General features: G+C 55.6%; 1 protein-coding gene across 6 annotated transcripts in view; it reads left to right on the forward strand.

The window, feature by feature from the left end:
• PLXNA1 (plexin A1) overlaps positions 1 to 19,872 on the forward strand; it is a 165,587-nt gene that overhangs the window by 108,500 nt on the left and 37,215 nt on the right. For all 6 annotated transcript variants that reach the window (XM_067303322.1, XM_067303325.1, XM_067303324.1 and 3 more), the window contains 6 exons: positions 12,075 to 12,171; positions 12,467 to 12,657; positions 17,434 to 17,585; positions 17,979 to 18,099; positions 18,494 to 18,630; positions 19,255 to 19,422. In XM_067303322.1, coding sequence (XP_067159423.1) covers positions 12,075 to 12,171; positions 12,467 to 12,657; positions 17,434 to 17,585; positions 17,979 to 18,099; positions 18,494 to 18,630; positions 19,255 to 19,422 — 866 coding nt within the window. The remainder of the gene's footprint in view (positions 1 to 12,074; positions 12,172 to 12,466; positions 12,658 to 17,433; positions 17,586 to 17,978; positions 18,100 to 18,493; positions 18,631 to 19,254; positions 19,423 to 19,872) is intronic.

The raw sequence follows: 19,872 nt of genomic DNA on the forward strand, positions 1-19,872 counted from the left end.
CCGCACTGACCTTTCCTCATCTGCATGGAGACGGCCCCTCCCTTCTCCCTGTGGTTTAATCCTTTTAAAATTTGTTTTCCATCACTCACACTGTGAAAGCTCATTTGCAGCCTCACACCAGTGCCAATCCCTGCTCCCCTGTCCTTCAGTGGCACGAGTGACATTTAGAAGCCATTGAAGATCGGCCTTGGCTCCCTCCTTCCTGCTGTGTGCTCAGGACCCCTGGGGTCCAGAGGGTTTGGGCGTGAAGAGCATCCCGAGTCCTCTGCCTCGTGCCCTCTGTGCTAATGCCGGGAGGGATGCTCTGCTGCCAGGGCTCTTTCTCTGCAACACACACAGTTTATTAGGAGCAAAAATGCTTCCCGTCCAGAACGGCTGGGCTCCGTGGTGGAAATTTTTTAGGAGGATCAGTGCTTGGCCTGGACGTTAATGCACCCAGCAGCGCGAAGTGCAAGCTCTGGCTCAGAGGGTTGTAGTAGAAAGATGCTGGACTGGAGACGTGTCTGCAAGGGTCTGCTGGAAGAAGCTGTCCTTGTGGGTGGCGTGAGCAAAGGTTTGTCGTCTCAATGCTGACTCCGGGACAGGGAGTCCGGGGAAGAAGTGCGTTTGAGTGCTGCAGCAAGCTGTGTCCGCCAAGTTAACTTGGCTGATTGTCCCCAGTTTTAATCTCCAATTTTAACTGCTTCCCTCACCAGTGCTTTCCATGTGGACCTGCCTCCGGATCCCATTTTGCCCATCTCCTAGAGCTCGTGTTTCGTAGCCTGACTTGTAGGAGTTGGCATAGCCCAGTGCTCGTGATTCAAGAGGGGCATGACGGATTTCTGCTTTTGTTTGCAAGAGACGAATCGCCCATCTCATCACCATAGACATCCCCAGGACGGGGGTCCCATCGCTGGGGTCTCGTTGCTGGTAGCTGAGCTCGGCTCCTCCATCTCTATTGCAGCCATGCGAGAAGTTTCTCGGAGGTCAGCCGAGTGACCGCTTTCCCAGCAGGAGGGCAGTTACGCCAAATACCTGCTCAGCACCCGTGCCTGTGCACGACCTCCTCACAGCCCCATGGGCTTGGGGAGGAGGCCAGGGGATTGTGCCACCCGGCAGCGCGGAGGCTTTGGAGGAAGCATTTTCCATTGCAAAAGGTTTAAGAAATGAAGCCTCTTTGTCCCCGTGAGCGGGTGAGCCTGTCCGGGCTCAGCCCGGGGGCAGAGGTGCACAAGCAGCCTGCAAGCCAAAACCATGCCTGTCTTGGGCAGGAGCTGTGATAGGTCTGGGCGGGGAGCGGATGTAGGCTCTGGCAGCCCGTAGGAAAAAGTGCCTTTTTCCTGTGCTTGCCAATTTGCAGGCCTGACTTGCATCCTATGAGTCGCTCCGTTAAGGTCAATGGGATTAGTCAGCCGAGCCCAGCTCAGCACCGGCAGGGGTGCCAGGAGATGAGGCCTCCCGGCTCATGTGAAGCAGCGATGCCTTTTCTGCCCTGACCATTACCTGTGGGGCAGGATCCCAGTGGATGTTTTGGATGAGCCGAGGAGCAGAACTGGGTTGTATCCTCATGGGGACGTGTGTGGTGCCCCCGTGTCCCCAGGAGGCCATTTCGGGCTGATGCTGGGGGGTGTTGCTGGGGCAGGAGGAAGCCAGCTGTGATTTTCCTCCTAATAAAAAGCATGAAGGGAGAAGCAGGCTGCTGCTGCTGAGTGACAAAAGTTCATCCTTTGCAGTGATTTACCAGTCCCTGGCTCTTCCGCTTTGAGGAGACGTCTTGTGAGCCTCTGCCTTTGCTTGCCCTGAGCCATGGGGCTACCCCACGTCCTCGCCCCTTGGCCAGCTCTGCCCACTCCTCCTGCCAGGTCTCCCCTCTGCCCTGCAACGCTGAGTCGAGCAGGCAGCTCTCTCTTCTCCATGTCTGCCTCTTCCCTTTGGAGATGCAGTCAGCTAGGCCTGGAGCTGGGAAAGGATCAGAGGCTTTAAGTAGCTGAGGAGAGGGGGTAGGCGGTTGGGTTGGGGATCCTGGATAATTTTGGGCTCGTTTTTCCCCAGTAAGTTTCACTTTGCAAGCCAGAAGGAGAGGCAGTAGCAAAAAGCACCTTTTGTGTTTTCCACACCAATGCTGTGGCTTTCAGCACTGGTGTCATGAGCTGCACGGCCTCTGTAGCTCTTGCCCAAAAGGATTTGTCGGCTTGTGAGTCACTGGGCAGTGTCGCTCCCTGCTGTATGGTCCCCACGCAGGATTCGGGTGGCAGGCGCCTTCTCCTTGGCCAGCAGCACTGTCCGTTTGACCTGAAAATTGCCAGACGCATCCTGAAAGCAAAGCAGGATGGCTGGAAAATCAGTCAGTGACATTGCAGGTCATATGGATTTGGGAATGGGAGGCAGCAGCTCTGCGGCGCTGAGGTTTCAGCCAAAAGTCTTTGTTTTCAGGCACAGGGTAGCTTCACAGAAGGAAGAAAAAAGTTTTGGCTTGAAAGAAACTGTCTTTACTTTCAGGGTCTGCTCGCCTGCTTTAATGTTTGAGGGCATTTAGCCAGGCTGCTTTATAGTGTGGGTGATTCAAATTCACACTTCTGCGAAACTTGTCTCCTCCCTGTCTTTTTTGCAGTCCATCTGGCTTGTTGATAGCACTTCATGCTTTGTGCGCCGTCACCCCGGAGTGACCCGCAGGGAGTGGGGTGTCAGGGTGCAGGCACCGAGCGGGTGGCCCCGGCTGCTTCCTGGCGATGGGTGGATTGGGCTGGAAAGCTCTACTGGTGTCTTCACTTTTGATTCGTTTTTCATGTTAGGAATTCAGGTCTTGTCTGGTGTGGAAGACGCTCTGGTGAGTGGAGAAATAGTGAAATGATGATATCCTCAGAGCGTAGAAGTGAGAAATTGATGTCCTCGATTCAGGAAGGCATTTAAGCATTTTGTTTCCATGAGTTCAATGGGATCTAAACAAGAGGTTAATTACTCTGCTGAATTAGGGATGCTTTCCTGAATTAAGGGTGAATGGAAGGGATAATAAGTCAAGTCCACTTAAAACTCTTTGTCTTTTGTTTAGTTTTAGTGCTTGTCAAACTCCAGTGACTTTTTAGCACTTTGAAGAAGGGATGTCTTTGTTAAATATTCAACAGTCCATTCATTAAGGTTTGAGTGTCGACTATAAACATCATATGAGACACCCAATAGATCTTCAATATACTCAAGGGAGACCAGGCTTGGTGTTCCCCATACATCCCAGGTCAAAAAGCAAGCAGCAAAACCCCTTTTCTGCCTCCCCACTTATATCTCTTTCTCGTCCTCGAGAGGGAAGCAAATAAAACCTTAAAGACCTTCTGTGTGTGTTGTAAAGAAGCAAAAACAAAAAAAATAAGAAAATAAATTCTTTTCCAGTAAATTTTAATTTTTGCTAATTACTTTAAATCTTTTGGAGGCAGACATTTTCAGGTCTACTTCCTTGCAATAGAGGACAGATAAATGGTCACATATCTCTAAATCTATGCAGGTAATAGCATTGAATTTCACTTCCCAAGCAATCCCTAACTTTGCCCGCTCTTTCCATCTGTCATCCCTATAAGGGACTTGTCCTTCCACCTGCTGCAAAAAATGAACAGTTTCCCTGGTGGAAAGTACCATAATTTGGAATCTGCAGCACTGCTTATAACGGAGAAACAGGCATTCAAATGATTGACTTGATCAAATTTAATCCTAGTACCGGCAAAATGGCTACAAGTGATTTCACTGTCAAGGATTTCACTTTTTCTCTTGAGGATGTTCCTCTTAAGGCTGCAATAGCCCAAAGACTGTTCTTTCCCTTTAAATATAAAAATAGGAAGAATCCTGATCTCCTTTCCACGAGTATTTGAGTTTGTTGTCTCAGCGCTTTAAATTAAGCCTCATGCATCAATTATTTCCCTTTCTTTTTAACAAAAGCCACATGTGGTGGTGAGCAGCTGTGTCAATGCCGTGTCTCCCTCTCAGGTCCTTCCTTGCCAGGCCCCTGGCACACGCCGCCCGAGGCTTGCCCGTCTCTCCAGATGTCACCCCCTCCCTCCGTCCCCTGTCCTTGCCCTCGTGACGAAATGATGTGGGCCTGGGACGCTTTCCTCCCTGTGCCCCAGGTCACCCAACGGAGCCAGCTGATTTGTGCGGGGCTGGTGGGGTGGGCACTTCTGCAGGTGTTTAGGAAGACAGACAGAGTTTAAGAGTGTTTTTTTGTGTGTGAGATGAGAGTTGATTGGGTTGTGTTGTTTTTGTGCTCGTCTATCAAACCTGTCATCGCAGGTCTTCAGGGGACTTGTTCAAGTGTTACCCATGGGAGGTGGGGAGCTCCGGTCCTGGAGGCGACGGTGGAGCTGGGTGCGGAGAGGGTGAAGGAGCTGCCTGAGGGTGGCAGAGCCGCGGGCAACCACCAGGAGTCCTGGTGCCACCCTCTCCTCTTACCGGACAGCCTTGTGGTACCCAGGCACAGCGGAGTTTGGGATACCCAGTTCCATGTTTGGTACTGGATTTTAGGAAGAGAAGCAAATCCTGGCAGATTTTTACTTTATTTATTTATTTATTTTTTTGATCATAGTGGAGCGTAGGCATTAGTGATCCAGTCCCAGGGTCTTGGGTTCTTTCTTACACCCTGCTGAATTTTGGGCAGGACGGATCCAGTTGAAGAAACTTGAATATGATGATAGAGGAAAGGAGAAGACCTACATAAAAAGATCAAAAGGAGATACAGAAGCAGAGCCGAGGCATTGCTGTCAAGTTGTGCTGTTGTGTATATGACAGGATTTTACTAGGCCTAGGGTGTATTTATAGAGGCACATAAATCATGCACACATGCCCTGTTCTGAGTGCTGCACACCTCCAGTATATGTATCTCTAATTAACCAGCCACGAAGAGGGAAACAGGATTGGAGTCTACAACCCCAGAACCGCTCGCCAACAAAGCCGTGCTCTCTGTCCTAGCAGTGCCTACATTTATCTTTCCTGCAGCAGTGTTTAAAGTGAAAAGGGAGTATCAGGAGAGTTTGATAGGATCCAATTAAATTCCAGCAGATAAAATAATGATGAATTGCAGTTGAGCCCTGGCGAGACGCGATGTACATTACTGCCGTCCCCGTAGTGCAAGGAAGGAGTTGAGGTCATCAACTACAGAAAAATAGGACACAGCTGCAGCCAAACCATTCCTCCAGAAATGCAGTCCAGGGGGATGGTGCGTGTGAGAGGGAGGAGAGGACCTTGAGTGGGTGTTTGTAAGGAAAATTTGGATGTATGGGTTTGTTTGCACAGCTCGCAGTGGGCAGGGGAACAACCCCTCTGTCGTCTTTCTCTTGGTGCTGCATCCCTCTGTTCCTTCAAGTCTGCTTCGCACAGGTTATTCCTCCAGCACGACAGCTGCCCTACGGCAAGGGATCTGGTGTCCTTGGGCAGACAGTGCCTTGTGGCTGGGCTGGGGAGGGCCAGGGCCTTTGGCCAGTCAGCATGGGGCCAGCGGTGCTTGCTGGAGCCCCCTGAAGTGCATCTCGGCAAGATCTGCCCCCAGATTTCGAGTGCCTGCCCGCCTGGTGCCGGGACGGCAGGTGTCTCCGGTGTGGGACAAACTGCAGGGACGGGGTAGGCGTGAGAAGCAGAGCTGGGAGAAGTGCGTGAGGTTGTCAGCTGTTATTTAGGAAGATCTCCGAGATAACTTTTGGATGAAGCCTTGAGAAAGGCTTGGCGAGGAGGCCTCTTGGCTGAGTCATTTCCCTGGAGAAAGGAGCCTTGCTGGGAATAGCCGTGTCCAGGTTGGTGGGGCTGGCGCATCCCCCACTGGGTCTTCCACGCTCTGCCGCGTGGGCAGGCTCTTCCAGAAAGGTACCAAAAGGCTGCTCCTGGTTAGATAAGGAGCTGAGGAGCTCGTGCCTCTGCTGCTGCCTCACTCGATGACATGTATTCTCCCGTTCCCTTTTGCTGGCAGTGCCGTGGTGGGTGATGAGCATGTTTTTCTGTTGCAACAGCCATTTGTTTGCTCTCTAGGCTGTGCCTGTCACTGTTTGCTCCCAGAGCAAGCTTCTCGTTCCCATACCACATCCTAGAGTCAGCTGCCGTGGTGCCTCCTGCTTCGGTACAACTGAGGGTTCCTGGGTCTGTCTGCAGAGCAGAGCATGGTGTCGCAGCAAGGCTGCTGGGGTCGGTACGTCCCCGCTGTGTTTCGCACCAGCCCTGGCCTCCCCTCCCACAGCTCCTCACAAATTGCTGGCAACCACAGAGATTGATTAACTGGGATGTTAATAACCGTTAAGTGTTTAATGGATGTTTAGCAATGTGTTAGTGAGGAGCTGGGAGGAGCCAGCGTGATGGGACCTGCTGGCTGCCCCTGGGCTCTTGTTTGGATCTCATGAGCTGGAGAGACCTGTAAATCACCCCCTGTGTGATCTGCATCAGCCAGCCCAGGTGGGTCAGGCTGTGAGGAGCCCGTGACAGAAGGGTTTAGCAGTCTGGGCTGGGGGCCAGGAGATGGGAACTAAGCCCTAATGAGGGCACTGACTAAGTGGGTAGCTGTCTCTCACTTCCCTCATCTGGAAAAGGTCAGGAAAAGGTGCTTACCTGCTAATCAGGGTGCCAAAAGGGGAAGCGAAAGCTTAAGGCTGAGTTTCTTAAAATGCAAAGGTTTCCTGGGTAGACGTGTGAGCGCTGGAGCTGTCAGGTAACCGGTTATTACATTCAATGCAAATGTTATTTTGGATTCCTGAACCTGCCCAGAACCCATCTGTGCCAGCTCCCCTGCAGCACCAGTGACCTGCAGTCCTGTGGGTGGAGAGGGGCATCGTCCTTCCCATGCTCGGCTCTGAGTTACGGCAGCAGCAGCTACGGTTAGGCGGCGGCGACGAGGGTGCCTGATCCGTGACCCAGGGTTGGCTGGCAGCGTGACTCCTCTTTCAGCCTGCCCTGATTTCGAAACTGGAAACCACCCGGAGATGTGCTGTCTCATCAGGTGGTGACCCGATTTTCCGCCTCTTTTCCTGGTGTGGTGAGTTACACCATGCAAAGCCACATCTGGTTGTAACCACATCTCTTAGGCATCCACTTTGTGCAGGGGTAAATAACAGGTATGGTGCCAGAGGGAATCAGCCTCCGTCCTCCCTAATGTCCAGCCTGTCCCTCTCGTTTATGGCCGGTCCCTTGCTACCGTGGCATGAGTTCTCACTGCTCTGACGGTCACCGAATGGCCTCGTCTCTCCCGGCTGCTCTGCTGCACTGATTAAACCTGAAACCTAGGCCAGCCACAAAGAGGACAAGCCCAAGAAGGAACAAGTAGGGGGATTTTCCAGTGCGTAAGAGGGTTAAAATATTTGAGGGTATGAAGAGGCTCAGGGGAGTGAGAGCAGGGGGCGGTTTTGGCTGTGCCTGTGTAACGTCAGCACGTGGCTGTGGCCCTGGCTGCGCGGCGCTGGCTGCCTTCCCCGCTGAGGCTCCGTGTGGCTGCCATCCCTCACTCCCCACCCTGTCCCCGGGCTTTGGGAGGCTGGTTGCGCCTCTGCTTTTCTGTGTGTGACCTTCCCGGAGAAGCTGGGGCTGGTCTGGAGAGGCGGAAAAGCCTGGCTTGGCTTCACGGGGCTGAGTCACAGGGGGACGGGGCTAGCGCCAGGGTGACCAGGGGAAAGCAGAGAAACCCGCTCTTGTTGGAGGGGACCTCCCCGAGGTGGCCGAAGGAGAGGAGAGCCTGTGCTTGAACACCTCCGGACATCAGGCTTTAATCAATTGCAGTCTGGCAGAGCCCTCCTTCTCCTGCAGCGGGAGCCGCTGGGCTTGGCAGCTGAAGTGACCGGGGAAGCAAGCAGCTGGGGGTTTTCATCCCAGATTGCTGGGATAGCCTGGGGACCGTGTGGCCCGGGGGTAGGCTGTGGTCCCATGCTCCCATAACTGGTGAGATGCGATGCTGCATCTCAGCTGGACTCTGCTCTCCCCCCAGCCCGGCAGCAGGGAGCTCTGTGGCTCTGCAAACTAGGAGATGCTTTGGGAATTAGAGACCGATACGGTGGATGTCGACTTCCAAGACGGCGGAAGCCTGAGCCCCTTTGGCCACAGCTCTGCCCGCGTAGAGCAGAGCGGCAACTCCAGCTCCCAGCATCCTGCAGGGACTTGTGACGGCCTCCAAGCTGTGGGCCTGCTGCCCATCTCTGTAGGGCAGGTAAAATGCTGCTGGCGGACATGCACGTGCTGAGGACACGGTTTGCATTGCTATCTCTGTTCCTGTGTGATCCCACGCCGTGAATGCCTGCCGGGAGAACGGCACGTAGTCCTGCCTGCCGCTCACCTCCATGCGGCCTTGCACTTCAGGCTGCTTAAGCAGTGACCCTCCGTCTGCTTGGGCTGCTGCAAATTCAGCATGCTTAGCACGGGGGCCTGGATGGGGAGGCCTGTCCTGTGAGCCAGAAACAGTCTCTTGCGCCTGTTCCCTTCTTTACAAACCTGTTGCTGCCTTGGGCCTGGCACATGAAGAGTTAATACGCTCTCTGCCTCTCATCCTGTTCTTCTTCCCCCACCCTCCACCCCACCTCCCAGAAGAACTAATTTCCAAAAGCAGCCGGGGCAGAGAGATGCAAATAAGTGTTTTGGACAGCTGCAGGCTGGATGCCTTCCCAAGATGCCAGGGCCCCAAATGAGACATGTCAGAGTACAAATTGAAAATGCCAATTTCACTTACGCTGCCACGTGGCTCGTCACAGCTAAATTCTGCTCCGGCGCCGATGCATCCCTCCCCAACATGGGCTCTCTCGTGCTGCCAAGGGTCTCCACTTGCTACTGCAGGTCTGGCTAGCCCCTAATTGTGGTCCTGTTGGGGATATCTTTTGCCTCTGGCTGCTTGAAGGGGTGGATGTAGGATAGAAGAAAGTGAACAGTCCAGTCCTGGTTGGGTCTTCACAGGACCAGTGACGGGGCTGTTTGCTGAGAGGCCCTGGTGGTAGATGGTGCATTGTGGAAGTGTGGCTAAAAGTCCTCCGAGCCGCACTGCACGGTGCCATGCCTGGAGAGCGCCGGGAGCCCGCACAGGTCTGTGTAGCTGAGCTGTTCCTGGAGAGGAGAGCTCTTGGCAAAACTGTTGGATTCTTGAGAAGGGGATGGGTTTGCAGTTGGATGTTTCATGCTTTTAGCAGCAGCAGCCTTTCTCCTCAGCAAGGACTGTGTTTTGGGGTCTTCCTCCCTGAATTTCAGTGGAGTGGCCCCTGGGCGTAGGACCATTAGCCAAGAGCTGCAGAGGTGTAACTCAGGACCAGATGTGGTCGTTTGCACCTCATGGGGTCAGAGGGATTGAGGTGCGGGTGCGTTGGTACAACCATGTCTTGTCTCAGATACGTGCACCATTTTGGTACCCTGTCTGATGCTGGATTGCAGCTTGTGATGCTGCCCAGATGGGAGAGACTCAGCACTGGAGGGACCAGCTGTGTGGTGGGGTGAGAAGGATGTGTCTCTCGCTTTCCACAGCTGCCTGGGCATGCTGGCTTCTCCTGAGGGCCATGTTTCTGCCTCCTCTGGAGCTGGTGGAGCAGACCGGATGCACTGGTGTTTTCTCTGGTGCTGGCAGGGGCTGAAGCAAGGGACGAATTTGCTTTGTGGGGCAGCAACTGGGGGCAGTTTCTGAGGAGGTGCTGAGGCCACCTCCTCTGGGTTGGTCACCAGTGTTGTGAGTTTCACAGCCTTCTGGGTGGTTTGGAGGTGGGATATTTCTGTAGGCGGTGGGACCCACGTCGGAGCGAGGCAGGTAAAACCCTCTTCTTTTGGTAGCGAGGGACAGGTAGGACTTCTGCTGGGCAGGGCATGGACCCTGAATGCCTTCGGCCTTACGCTGAGTGGGATTGAAAGGCCACCACTGTGGACCAGCCCTCCTCTCGCCTGCCCCAGCAGAGTGGCCGGGGGCCAGCTGCCCCCATCCTCCTCCTCTTCCTCTGCTGGATCGCCCAGCGCCTGCCGCCCTTTGGTTAGCCCCAGCCCTGCCGCTCTCCCCGGCAGTGCGCCCAGGCTCTTGGTCCCTGCTGCTCCGACAGGCGAGTGAGGGAAGAAAAATAGCCCTTGCCGTCTGTCTTCTGGCAGGTTCTTCTGTGCCTCTTACTCCCTTTGACTGTTGCTGAGTACTCCTGCACCAGGCTTGCTGTCTCACCCGGGGCGGCTCACCACCCACCATTCCTGGGCGCTCTGCCTCAGTTTCCCCATTTCCCAGCAGTGCTGAGATCCTTCGTAACTGAAAGCCCGGGGATGCCACTTCCGCCCTTGGGGTGCTGGGAGCCGTTTGCCAGCATCAGAGCAAGCGCTTTTGCTCTGATGGCTGCTGGCCCAGGGTCAGCCTCGCTCCGGAGGCAAACGAGGCTGTTGACAAATGAGGGTGAGGCCTGGATGGCTGAGGCAGGGGGTGGGCGAGGGGAGGAGGCGAGGTGCGGGCACGGCTGTGGGTTTGCCGAATGCGCCGGTGCCTCCTGCGGCTGGAGCTGGGAGAGCGGAGAGGCAGGGTCTCAGCCTGGGCAAGCCGCTGCCCGAGCATCCGCGGCTCCCTAACAAACTCCAGCAACCCATGAATCATTCATTTAATCTCTCCTGACACGCCTGTCATTTTCTCCGGAGAGGAGCGGAGAATCTCTTGCCGAAGGAGGTCATTAGCTGTCAGGGATGGTTCCGACTGCCTTCCTGTCTCCGTATCGATTAAACCTCTCCGCCTGCGTGCGGAGGCTGTGCGGGGAATATTGATGGGGCTGCCAGGACTTTGGCTCAGGTTTCAAGCCGGGGAGAGAGGATTTGGGTGGGGAGGAGGTGCTGGAACGGGAGCAGCTGTTTGCTGGAGCTTGCCGCCGTGGCTCTTGGACTTGGCGCCTGCTGAGGACCAGCACAAGGTGGGTTAGGTCATTGATGCGTTTAAACGGGCGAGCAGATGAGACCGGGTCTTCCCCCGGCTCTTGGCTGGGCCTCTGCTGTTTTGTGCAGCTGAAGGGTAATTTATCTTGGTGCTTTTCCCCGAAGTCACCCTCGTATGCCGCTGCCTCCCGGCTGCGGAGAGCTGGTCTGCAAGCCTTTGCTGGCGGCGTGTTCCTTGAGCAGGGAGGCGCGTGGAGGCTGTGCAAGCCGTGGTCCGTGCAAGCTGGGAGAGGGATGCCCTGGCACTGCTGGGGCTGCCTGGGCTTGATCTTGGCCTGGAAGGGAAGCTGCCCGCAACATCAGTGAGACAGTCTGGGGTCGCTGCGGGGAAGCCGTGCTTACCAGAGCTCGAGGGGGGAAGGAGCGAAGGGCCTACTGGAGGTGGGTCCATCGACATAGCGGTGGGTGTTGGAGTCTGGCAGAGGAGCTCGAGTGGGGTTCGAGAATGCACCAGATCCCCTGAATCCAAGACACCCGGATCCCTCTCCGTCATGTCTCCACTCGCCAGCGGCATAAGAGCCATAGGAACTGGGGCAGTGGTGCCAGTGGCGGGAGCGAGGAGGGAGCCGGTGCAGCTGAAGGCCCTCGAGGTGGCGCGCAGCCTGCGATGGGGAGCGTGTGGGCTGGGGGGGCCCTGTGGAGGCAGCGCATTGCAGGGAGCGGTGCTCTCCCGAGACCTCCCCAGGGGCTAATGTCGCGCCACGCTTGCTCCAGCCTGGCTCTGGCCCACCCCTGGCCACGTGGCTGCGAACTTCATGTAATTCCTGTAATTCGGGGCTGCTCTTGAAGCTGGGGACTTCTTTGCACAGTCGCAGTGGATGTGGCAAAGGGTTCAGTCCCTTCATGGGGCTCCAGTTTCTGGGTGGGGAGAGGTGGATGTGTGCTTCAGAGGGGTTATCTGTTTCCCCCTCTGCAAGCAGCAGCACTTTCAGACCTTTGGGTTAATGGATTTTTGGTCTATTTGGAAACCCTCTGGGTTTTTCGTTGTTTTGTTTTTTTGTCAGTCCAGCCTACTGGTTTGCACGTGCTGTGTCCAGTGCTTTGGCCAGTGGCTGTGTTAGGCCTGTCTGTTTGTGGTCGGGCTAGTCTGAACCAAGCCTCTGTCCATCTTCTCATGGCTGATGGGGGAGACATCCGTGTTATGGTCTCATACGCCTCTCCGTGCCTCTCGTTGAGGTGTGTTGCTTTGCCGTTTAACGGGCTTTGCTTCCTTCTGTCCCCTCCTGCAGTATTTCTACGAAGGGAATGACATCAGTGACCTCCCAGTCAACTTGTCCGTGGTTTGGAATGGGAATTTTGTTATCGACAACCCCCAGAACATCCAGGGTAAGTGCGGGATGCGACGGTAGGTGGGAAGGCAGCTCTGTCTCCCCTGCCCCAGCTTCAGGTTGTATCAGTGCCGATTTTCGGCTGATTTTCTAAAGAAGAGGCTTTTCTACAAGAAGCCCAAAGGCAACCTGCTCTGTGTCCATATCAGATTCAGGGTCTTGGTGTCTCCTGGCCATTTGGGGGTTTCCCTGCTGTGGGCTGGTGGCTTTTGGCTGGGGACTGTGAGAGCTGGTGCCGAAGCGGTGGGACCCGGGGGCCGTGCTGACCTGCCGTGCTCTGCCTGCCCTTGCAGCCCACCTGTACAAGTGCTCGGCCTTGCGGGAGAGCTGCGGCCTGTGCCTCAAGGCCGACCCACGCTTTGAGTGCGGCTGGTGCGTGTCGGAGAAGCGCTGCTCGCTGCGGCAGCACTGCCAGACCCACGACAACATCTGGATGCATGCCAGCAACGGCAACAGCCGCTGCACGGACCCCAAGATCACCAAGGTATGCGGGGACGGGGGAGGATGGGCCCTGTGCGGCGATGGCCTCGCGAGGGGACCGGGCTGGGGCTGGCGAGGGGGCTCTGGGCTGGCACCTCGGAGTGGCTGAACCCTCTTGGTGTTTCTGAGCATTTTTGCTCTCAGGGCCTGTCTGTTCCTTGTCACCTCTTTAGATGTTAGGGCTAAATCCCCTCTCTGTGTCCATGGCTTGCGTTGACTTTCTGACCTGTCTCTGGGATTCCTATCATTCCTCATGAGTGAGGATGGAGGATCCTGGGAAAGCCATGGATCCAGGTTGCTCCTCCTCTTGTCACCGTGCCTGCTGGGGCTGGTAGTTCATCATCTCTGTGTCTCTGACAGCTTTTATGACCTTCATTTGATAAGTTTGTGTATATCAATGTTAACATGTCTGTTGGGCCTGGCTCCGAGTGCATTAGGAGGGATTGGTGGATAACTCTGTTTGATATGTTCTATTTACTCATGGCTTCCAGACCAGGCAGGCCTTGGCGGTCTTAATTACCGGCGTCTTAGCACAGTATCTAATCTATTTGGGTTTCAGTGTCTTATCTGATGAAAACTGGAAATGAGAGTCATGCCTCTCCCCAAAGCCGCCTGCCTCTTGCAGGTTACAAGCACTGCGGTGAGTCGGGTGGCAGCTGTGCGGGGAAAGGGAATGCCCCCGTGGGCACGTCCCTGCCTGCCAAGAGTCCTGCCTGCACGATGCACTGCCTGCAAAGAGTTTCCTTCCAGTTGTGTGCTGGGTACTGCTTTAGTACTGGTGGCATGATGGGGTCTGTTCCCTGGGAGAGCAGCATTGAGCCTCAGAGCTTGCATCCCCATGGAAGGTCTTACATCTTGTGAACAGTGAATCCAGTGGCTGATTTAGTCCTCCCGTTGTTATGTGCATGAGGGAAGCAGTTTTTACAGACAGAAAAATGGAGGCAGAGTACGTGGAAGTGATGGGGCAACTTCACGACTGCTTGCTGCTGTGTGCATGGAGCCACTGCAGGACATCGCCATCCCAGATGGTTTCCCTCAGTGGCTGGGTTGAATTCCCATAGGCCAGCCCCCTCGGGATAGTGGGAGCGGGGGCTGTGGTGGCTGGGTCATGCCTGGGATGGCCCAGCCCTGCTGTGGGGCCGTGGTGGAGCAGAAGAGGGGCTGGAAGAGGTGAGGGGCCTCGGGGAAGTGTGGCAGAGGTTTGCTGGTGCTCGCCTCGCTGTAGGCCCTGCCTCTGCGCTCTCAGGCTCTTGTTGCCAGTCCTTGCTTTTCCAAAATGACAGATTGGGTGGTCATCTTGAATTCGGAGAGCCGAGGAGTTGACCCTCCCAGGCAGCTGAAGTGAAGGCAACAGCGAGGTGAACGTGTCCAAGAGCAGTCAGTGCTACGGGGGACGTTCACCCTATATGGGAGCAGGCTTGCCGACGTGGGGCGTGCGTGAATCCTCAGGACCCAGCATGCAGAGAAGGTGTTCTCCCACCTAACGGTGAAGAGAAGAGGATTTGTGTGTTCCCTAACCCTAACCCTTCCCTCCTGTGGGATCAGAGGTTTCGTGAGCATCCTGGGGTCTTGCCGGAGTTGGGAGCCCAGTCTGTCAGTGAGGACTGTGTCTCTTGGGACAGCCTGATCTCAGGAAGGGCCGTTCGTTGGGATGCTCCACAAGAAAAGGCTGTTAACAGTTTCAGTGGGGACCTGGAGGAGATTGAGCCACCACTGGCACAGAGCTCAACTTGCACAACTGCTAGTGCTGGTCCTGGCTGGGACAACAAGAACACTTGGAAATCATTTTGTGGCCTCCTTGGTGCTGCTGCTGTCCTGGGGATGGCGAGGGGTACACGGGCTGCTTGTGATGGCTCCAGCCCTGAGACTTACCTGGGCACCCTGGAGGGGAGCTGGAGCTGTGAGCTGCAGGCATCAGATGCTGCACCCACTGCTCTCAAGCCACTTCCAATTAGCTAGTGGTGTCTGACCTTGACGGCAGGCTCTCCAGCCCCAAATGATTTAGAAATTGTTTCAGTAATTGTAGGTGCAGCATAAATGGGTCTGGTAGCAGGTGGGCTTCACCTCTGTGCCTCTCTGTTTAGTCCTGGGGCAGATGTCACCTGAGTAACTAGTTTGGATGTGATTAGCTGTTGGTCTGAAGGTCCTCCATCAGCCTACAGGCTGCAGGCAGGAGTGCTACTGCTGTTTTCTGCAACCCCTGTCCCTCACCCGGGAATATGAGGCAGGGATACAGACAGTCTTGGAAACAGTCAAGAGAGGAGCCTGGCTCAGAGAGGGCAGCAGTCTGTTGGAGGAAGACAGGAGTCTGACCTACAGTGATTTCAGAAAACCTTGGAGCCTCTTTACTGGTCCAGCAAGCTGGGGTGCAGACATCTTCACGAATGGAAAGGTGGTTAGGCTGGCTGGAGATGACCATGGTTCTTCACCCTCCCCTGGTCTCAACCAGACCCTCGCTCATTGCTCGGTAGTGGTGAGAAGCAGCCCCCAAACCTGTGCCAGGTCATGCCTGGTGCTGGGCTGTGACCCGCAGAGTGATGTTCCTTCTTCCTGGGTGGGCTGGGCTCTCCTACCCTCTGCACCCCACACCTCCAGCCTGGCTCCAGCTGCTAGAACTGGGAGCGAGCGCACCGCTTGTGCAGAAGCCATTTGCCTGTCGATTTGAAAGGACCCTGTGAAACCAATTAGAAGAAAAGCAACGTTGTTTGTCAGGTTGGGAGCTGGGGGTTTCGGAGATGGAGGGGGGAAAAGGGAAATTCGGGACAGACTCTGCGTTCCTTGCCAGCTCCCTCCTCCTCCTGCATGGCTTGTTTAGCCGTGACCTTCCTGTGCTGTGCAGCGAACGATGTCATTTCTTTCCTGGGCTCGTTTCTCCCTGAACGCGTGGCCCTTGTCAGGTTTGCCACGGAGGAGGAAGAGTCTAACATGCTGGAGCAGCTTTTAACACTCATTTAAAAATACTAAACAAACAGCTGCTTCTTGCCGGCTGCCCCAGCGGGGCTCAATTTAGGGGGAAGAACAAACCCACTCGCTTGCTGCAGCTGACTTAATGAGCCCCAATACTGGACTTTAGCTGCGCTGAGTTTAGGCAAACAGCAATGCCCTGAAGCCCCGAACGGTTTTGCCACCGTGTAAACTGTGACTCGGGAGTTGGGGTTGCCCTGGGCCTGCTGCGAGTTAACAGGCCCTGTGGTCCGCGAGTGGGAGCCCAGCCCTGGGGTGCTGTTACCAGCTCTGCCACTGACCTTGGGCACATCCCAAACTCTCCCTGCGTCTGCAGCGGGTGATTAGCTGCTCCTGTGCTGCCCGGTGCTGGAAGCTGTGCAGAGCAGTGTTGGGCAAGTGTGCTGAAGGGGGTAAGCCTGGTGCAAATCTGAGGAATGATGATTAACCCCGGAGTGGTACTCACTGTGGCCTGGCCTTGCTTGCAGAGATTTGCTCCTGTCTCCATGCAGTCCTTCGGGACGGGATGTGGGGACAACACCCATCGCTGCATGTCTCCCTCTCTCCTTCTGCTCCTCTGTCTTTCCTTGTGGCTGGGGGTGACATCTAGGAGCAAAGGAGGACATCTAGGAGCTCCTCCTGAGCAAGGAGGAGGTACCCAGCAGGCTCAGGCCCCAGGGTTGCAGCATTGTGCTTGCTTCGTTGTAGGGTGAGTCTGTCCAGGTGCTGGGCATACGGAGATGGAAAGGGTGGTTTCCAGTGGAGAGCGTGCGTTTACCCAGGAGCCTCCTGTCGGGGCCTGTTGAGGGTGAGGACATACTTCCCAGCGTTAGAGGACATCTCCCCCAGTAGGAGCAGAGGAGGGTCTCACCTGCATCAAAGTGGCCCCTTCTCTTGTGTCAAGATGCAACTCCCTCCTGTCCGGCTGGGCTGATCCAACCTCGGTTACTCTCTTCCTAATCTGCGTCCGGCAGCTGCCTTTTCCCTCACCCTCCTCTCCGGCTTCACGTTGCTAGTGACCGACCCCCATCTCCTGTCCCCAGCCTGGGTGCACACAGCTCTGCCGTTAATTCTGGTTAGTGCTGCAGGTGTGTGCTGGACCCCGGGGCCAGTGAGATCTGGTGTAAAATTGCCTGTAATTACCTTGTTAGAGACAGCGGTGGGCCTGTGCCTCTCCGTTCATCCGTCATCCTGCTGCCTTTTGTCAGGCCACACCTGTCTGCTTTATTGGGAATCATCCTGCTAAATGAGGCGCATCGCCGGGGCAGAGGTTCCCTTCCCTTCCCAGCTGGCCTTGGCACAGGTTTTGCTGGCGGAGAGAGACCGGGTTGGGGCTAGCAAGACCTGTTCGCCCCCTCCTTCCCTCTGCCTCCTGTGCAACGGGTAGGAGGGGAGGGGTCTCTGCAGAGTCACTGCTGGTTTTGCAGTGGAGATGGTTTCTACTTCAAGGACATGTTGGACCTGGAGACCTCATCCCCAGGTACATGGGACCCGCCCGAAGGCTGGACAGATCCCGACATTGGAGCACCTGACACTCTGGCTTTTATTATAATTGAAGGCTGGGTAAAGAGCCGTTCTCTTTCCTTGCACTACAGCCTTTTCTCCCATCCTTGCGCTCTGGGGTCCTAGGGATGCACAACAGAGGTGGCTGGAGTCTGGTCTGGTTCATGGTGCAGGCAGCAATGTGGGTCTCTGCTCCTTGCTGCTTGGCAGGATACTAATTCATGTCCTGTGGCCACGTGGGCTGCGCCGTGCCCCAGTGAGGCATTCCTTGATGCTGCAGCCGGCAGACCTAACTGCTTTGGTCCTGTTGCTGATGTGCTGTGCTGTCTCCTAGCTGTCACCTGAAACGGGCCCTAGGCAAGGAGGGACCCGTCTGACCATCACCGGAGAGAACCTGGGCCTGAAGTTTGAAGATGTTCGCTGGGGCGTTCACGTTGGCAAAGTGATGTGCATCCCCATTGAGAGCGAATACATCAGTGCTGAGCAGTAAGTGCCCTGCGAGGGGTGGGCACGCGCTGCGCCTGAGAGCTGGGTACCATGCTCCAAGTCACCTCAGTATCTAGGGGACAGGTGTGTTTGTGCTCGGCCGTCGCCCATGGCCACAGAAAACATGGAGCTGACCAGGCTGGACTGGGAGAGAAGCACCAGGTGGCTCTGCTGGCTCTGGGTGGTGGTGATGAGCCCAAGGGTTTTGGGGAAGATCTCCCCAGGGCTGGCAATAACCAACAGCCACCTCCTTGGTTTCTCATGAACCCTGTTGGCTGCTGGGACCTTAGCTTGGTGTCAGATCTGTCCTTTCTAAAGCTGGCCTGTCCATGCCATGGTCCAGGGACTATCTTGGTGCGGAGGCACTGAGAGCTCCTTTCCTGCATCCTTTAGGATTGTGTGTGAAATCAGAGATGCCAGCCCAAGCAAGGTCCACGACGCCCGTGTAGAAGTGTGCATCCGGGACTGCTCCCCCAGCTACAGGGCCATGTCGCCCAAGAGCTTCACCTTCGTGGTAGGTCTACACAAGGATCTCCAGGCAGAGAGGGAGGTCATACTGGGCTTTTTGGGGACAGTATCTCAGTCTCTGAGCTGTTGCGGGTCGGGTTGTTTTCCAGATGAGATGGAAAACTGGCCTTTTCATCATTATCCCTGGGGGAAGGTGTGGGTGCTTTGGGCAGAAACTGAGTTGTTGTGGTTGAATTTTTCAGAGGCTTTCCCTGCTCTGCCTCCTTGCAGTGCTCTTGGCACTGTCAGCCCTTAGCCTCATGCCCCGCTACTGTCAAACAGCACCCTCTGCTTTGCAGTGAGCAGCTTCCTGGCGTCCCTGTCACCTGTGCAGGTGCTCTGAGATGGGGGTTTTTGTCCTCAGCCCTTCAAACCCCAGGACTGTTGTTTTCCTTTGACAGACGCCCACTTTCTCCCGAGTGATTCCAGCCCGGGGCCCTCTCTCCGGTGGCACCTGGATCGCCATCGAAGGAAGCCACCTCAACGCTGGCAGCAATGTCACCGTGACCATCGGGGGACGGCCCTGTGCCTTTTCATGGTAAGGGGCGCTGGGGCATGGAGGGTGGAGGAGGCTGGGAGACGGGCACCCCCAGAGGTGGTGGGACCCACAGGTACACTGGTGGCAGGGAGCCTGTGCTGGGGAGCCATGCACCGACTGAGAAAGCTGTCCCCCGTTGGCGACTGGAGGAATTTCTCCCTCCAGAACCTCTGTGTCAGAGGATCCTGGAAGAGCCCAGAGTACATGGATTTTTCTCTAAAAGCACAAAGCCCTGAGGCATGAAGTGGATAATTTTTAGATTAGGGATGATAATGGAGCGGCTCTTTAAATATTTTCCTGCGGTAATTACTGGTTATCAGCCCTAATCGCTGCTGTTTGCAGCAGCCGCGCAATGGGAACGCTCAGGAGCTGCTCAGGCTTTCCCAGCTGCCTTTTGTTTCATTTCTTTTTTTTTCCCCCCCTCTCTCTCTTTCCCCCCAGCAGCCTCACAAGGGGAGAGGGAGTTGGGGTGAGGCAGGGAGCACAGCCCAGCCCCCTGATGGGCTTCCCTGTGGCCTGAGCAGCCCAGAGCCGCACCAGCAGGCTGACCTGTGCCCTCCCACGTAGCCAGGGATGACGATCGCCTCCCCTGATGTCTGATGGTTCTTGCATTTCTGCCCCCAGGAGGAGCGCCCGTGAGATCCGCTGCAGGACACCCCCTGGCCAGAGCCCCGGTGGGTCCCCCATCCTCATCAACATCAACCGGGCAGAGCTGAGCAATCCGGAGGTGAAGTACAACTACACGGAGGACCCCACCATCCAGAAGATCGATCCCGAGTGGAGCATCAACAGGTGAATTGAGGGGAATCACAGCTAGCTTGGGGGGGAGTGGTGGGATGCAAGGAGCACTGTTGTCTGCATGGACCCCCCTGTCCTGTTCCATACTCCTCAACGCTGCTGCAATAGCTGCTGGGCCATGCTCCGGGGACATGGTGAAAAGAGTGTGAGGAATGGCTTGGCACCAGGTCCCTGCTAACTCCTGGCCTGCAGTGCTCAGCCTGGCAGGGGGCAAGAGCAGAGAGTGCTTTGGATCTGCTTAATTTGAGCTTGACATTTGGCAGCGGTGAATAAAATTAAAATATTTCCCATCGGGGGATTTTTAAAATGTTTACGTATTTTTCTAAAAGGTTTGAATTGGCTGGAGAGGAGGCAAAGGAATCCATTAAGCACTAGTGCCAAGGGAAACCTTCCCCAGGGTGTTGATGAGGAGTGAGCTCCCCAGGGGCATGGCCAAGCTTTCCA

Source organism: Apteryx mantelli, chromosome 12, assembly GCF_036417845.1.
Source record: "Apteryx mantelli isolate bAptMan1 chromosome 12, bAptMan1.hap1, whole genome shotgun sequence".
NCBI classification, from domain to species: domain Eukaryota; kingdom Metazoa; phylum Chordata; class Aves; order Apterygiformes; family Apterygidae; genus Apteryx; species Apteryx mantelli.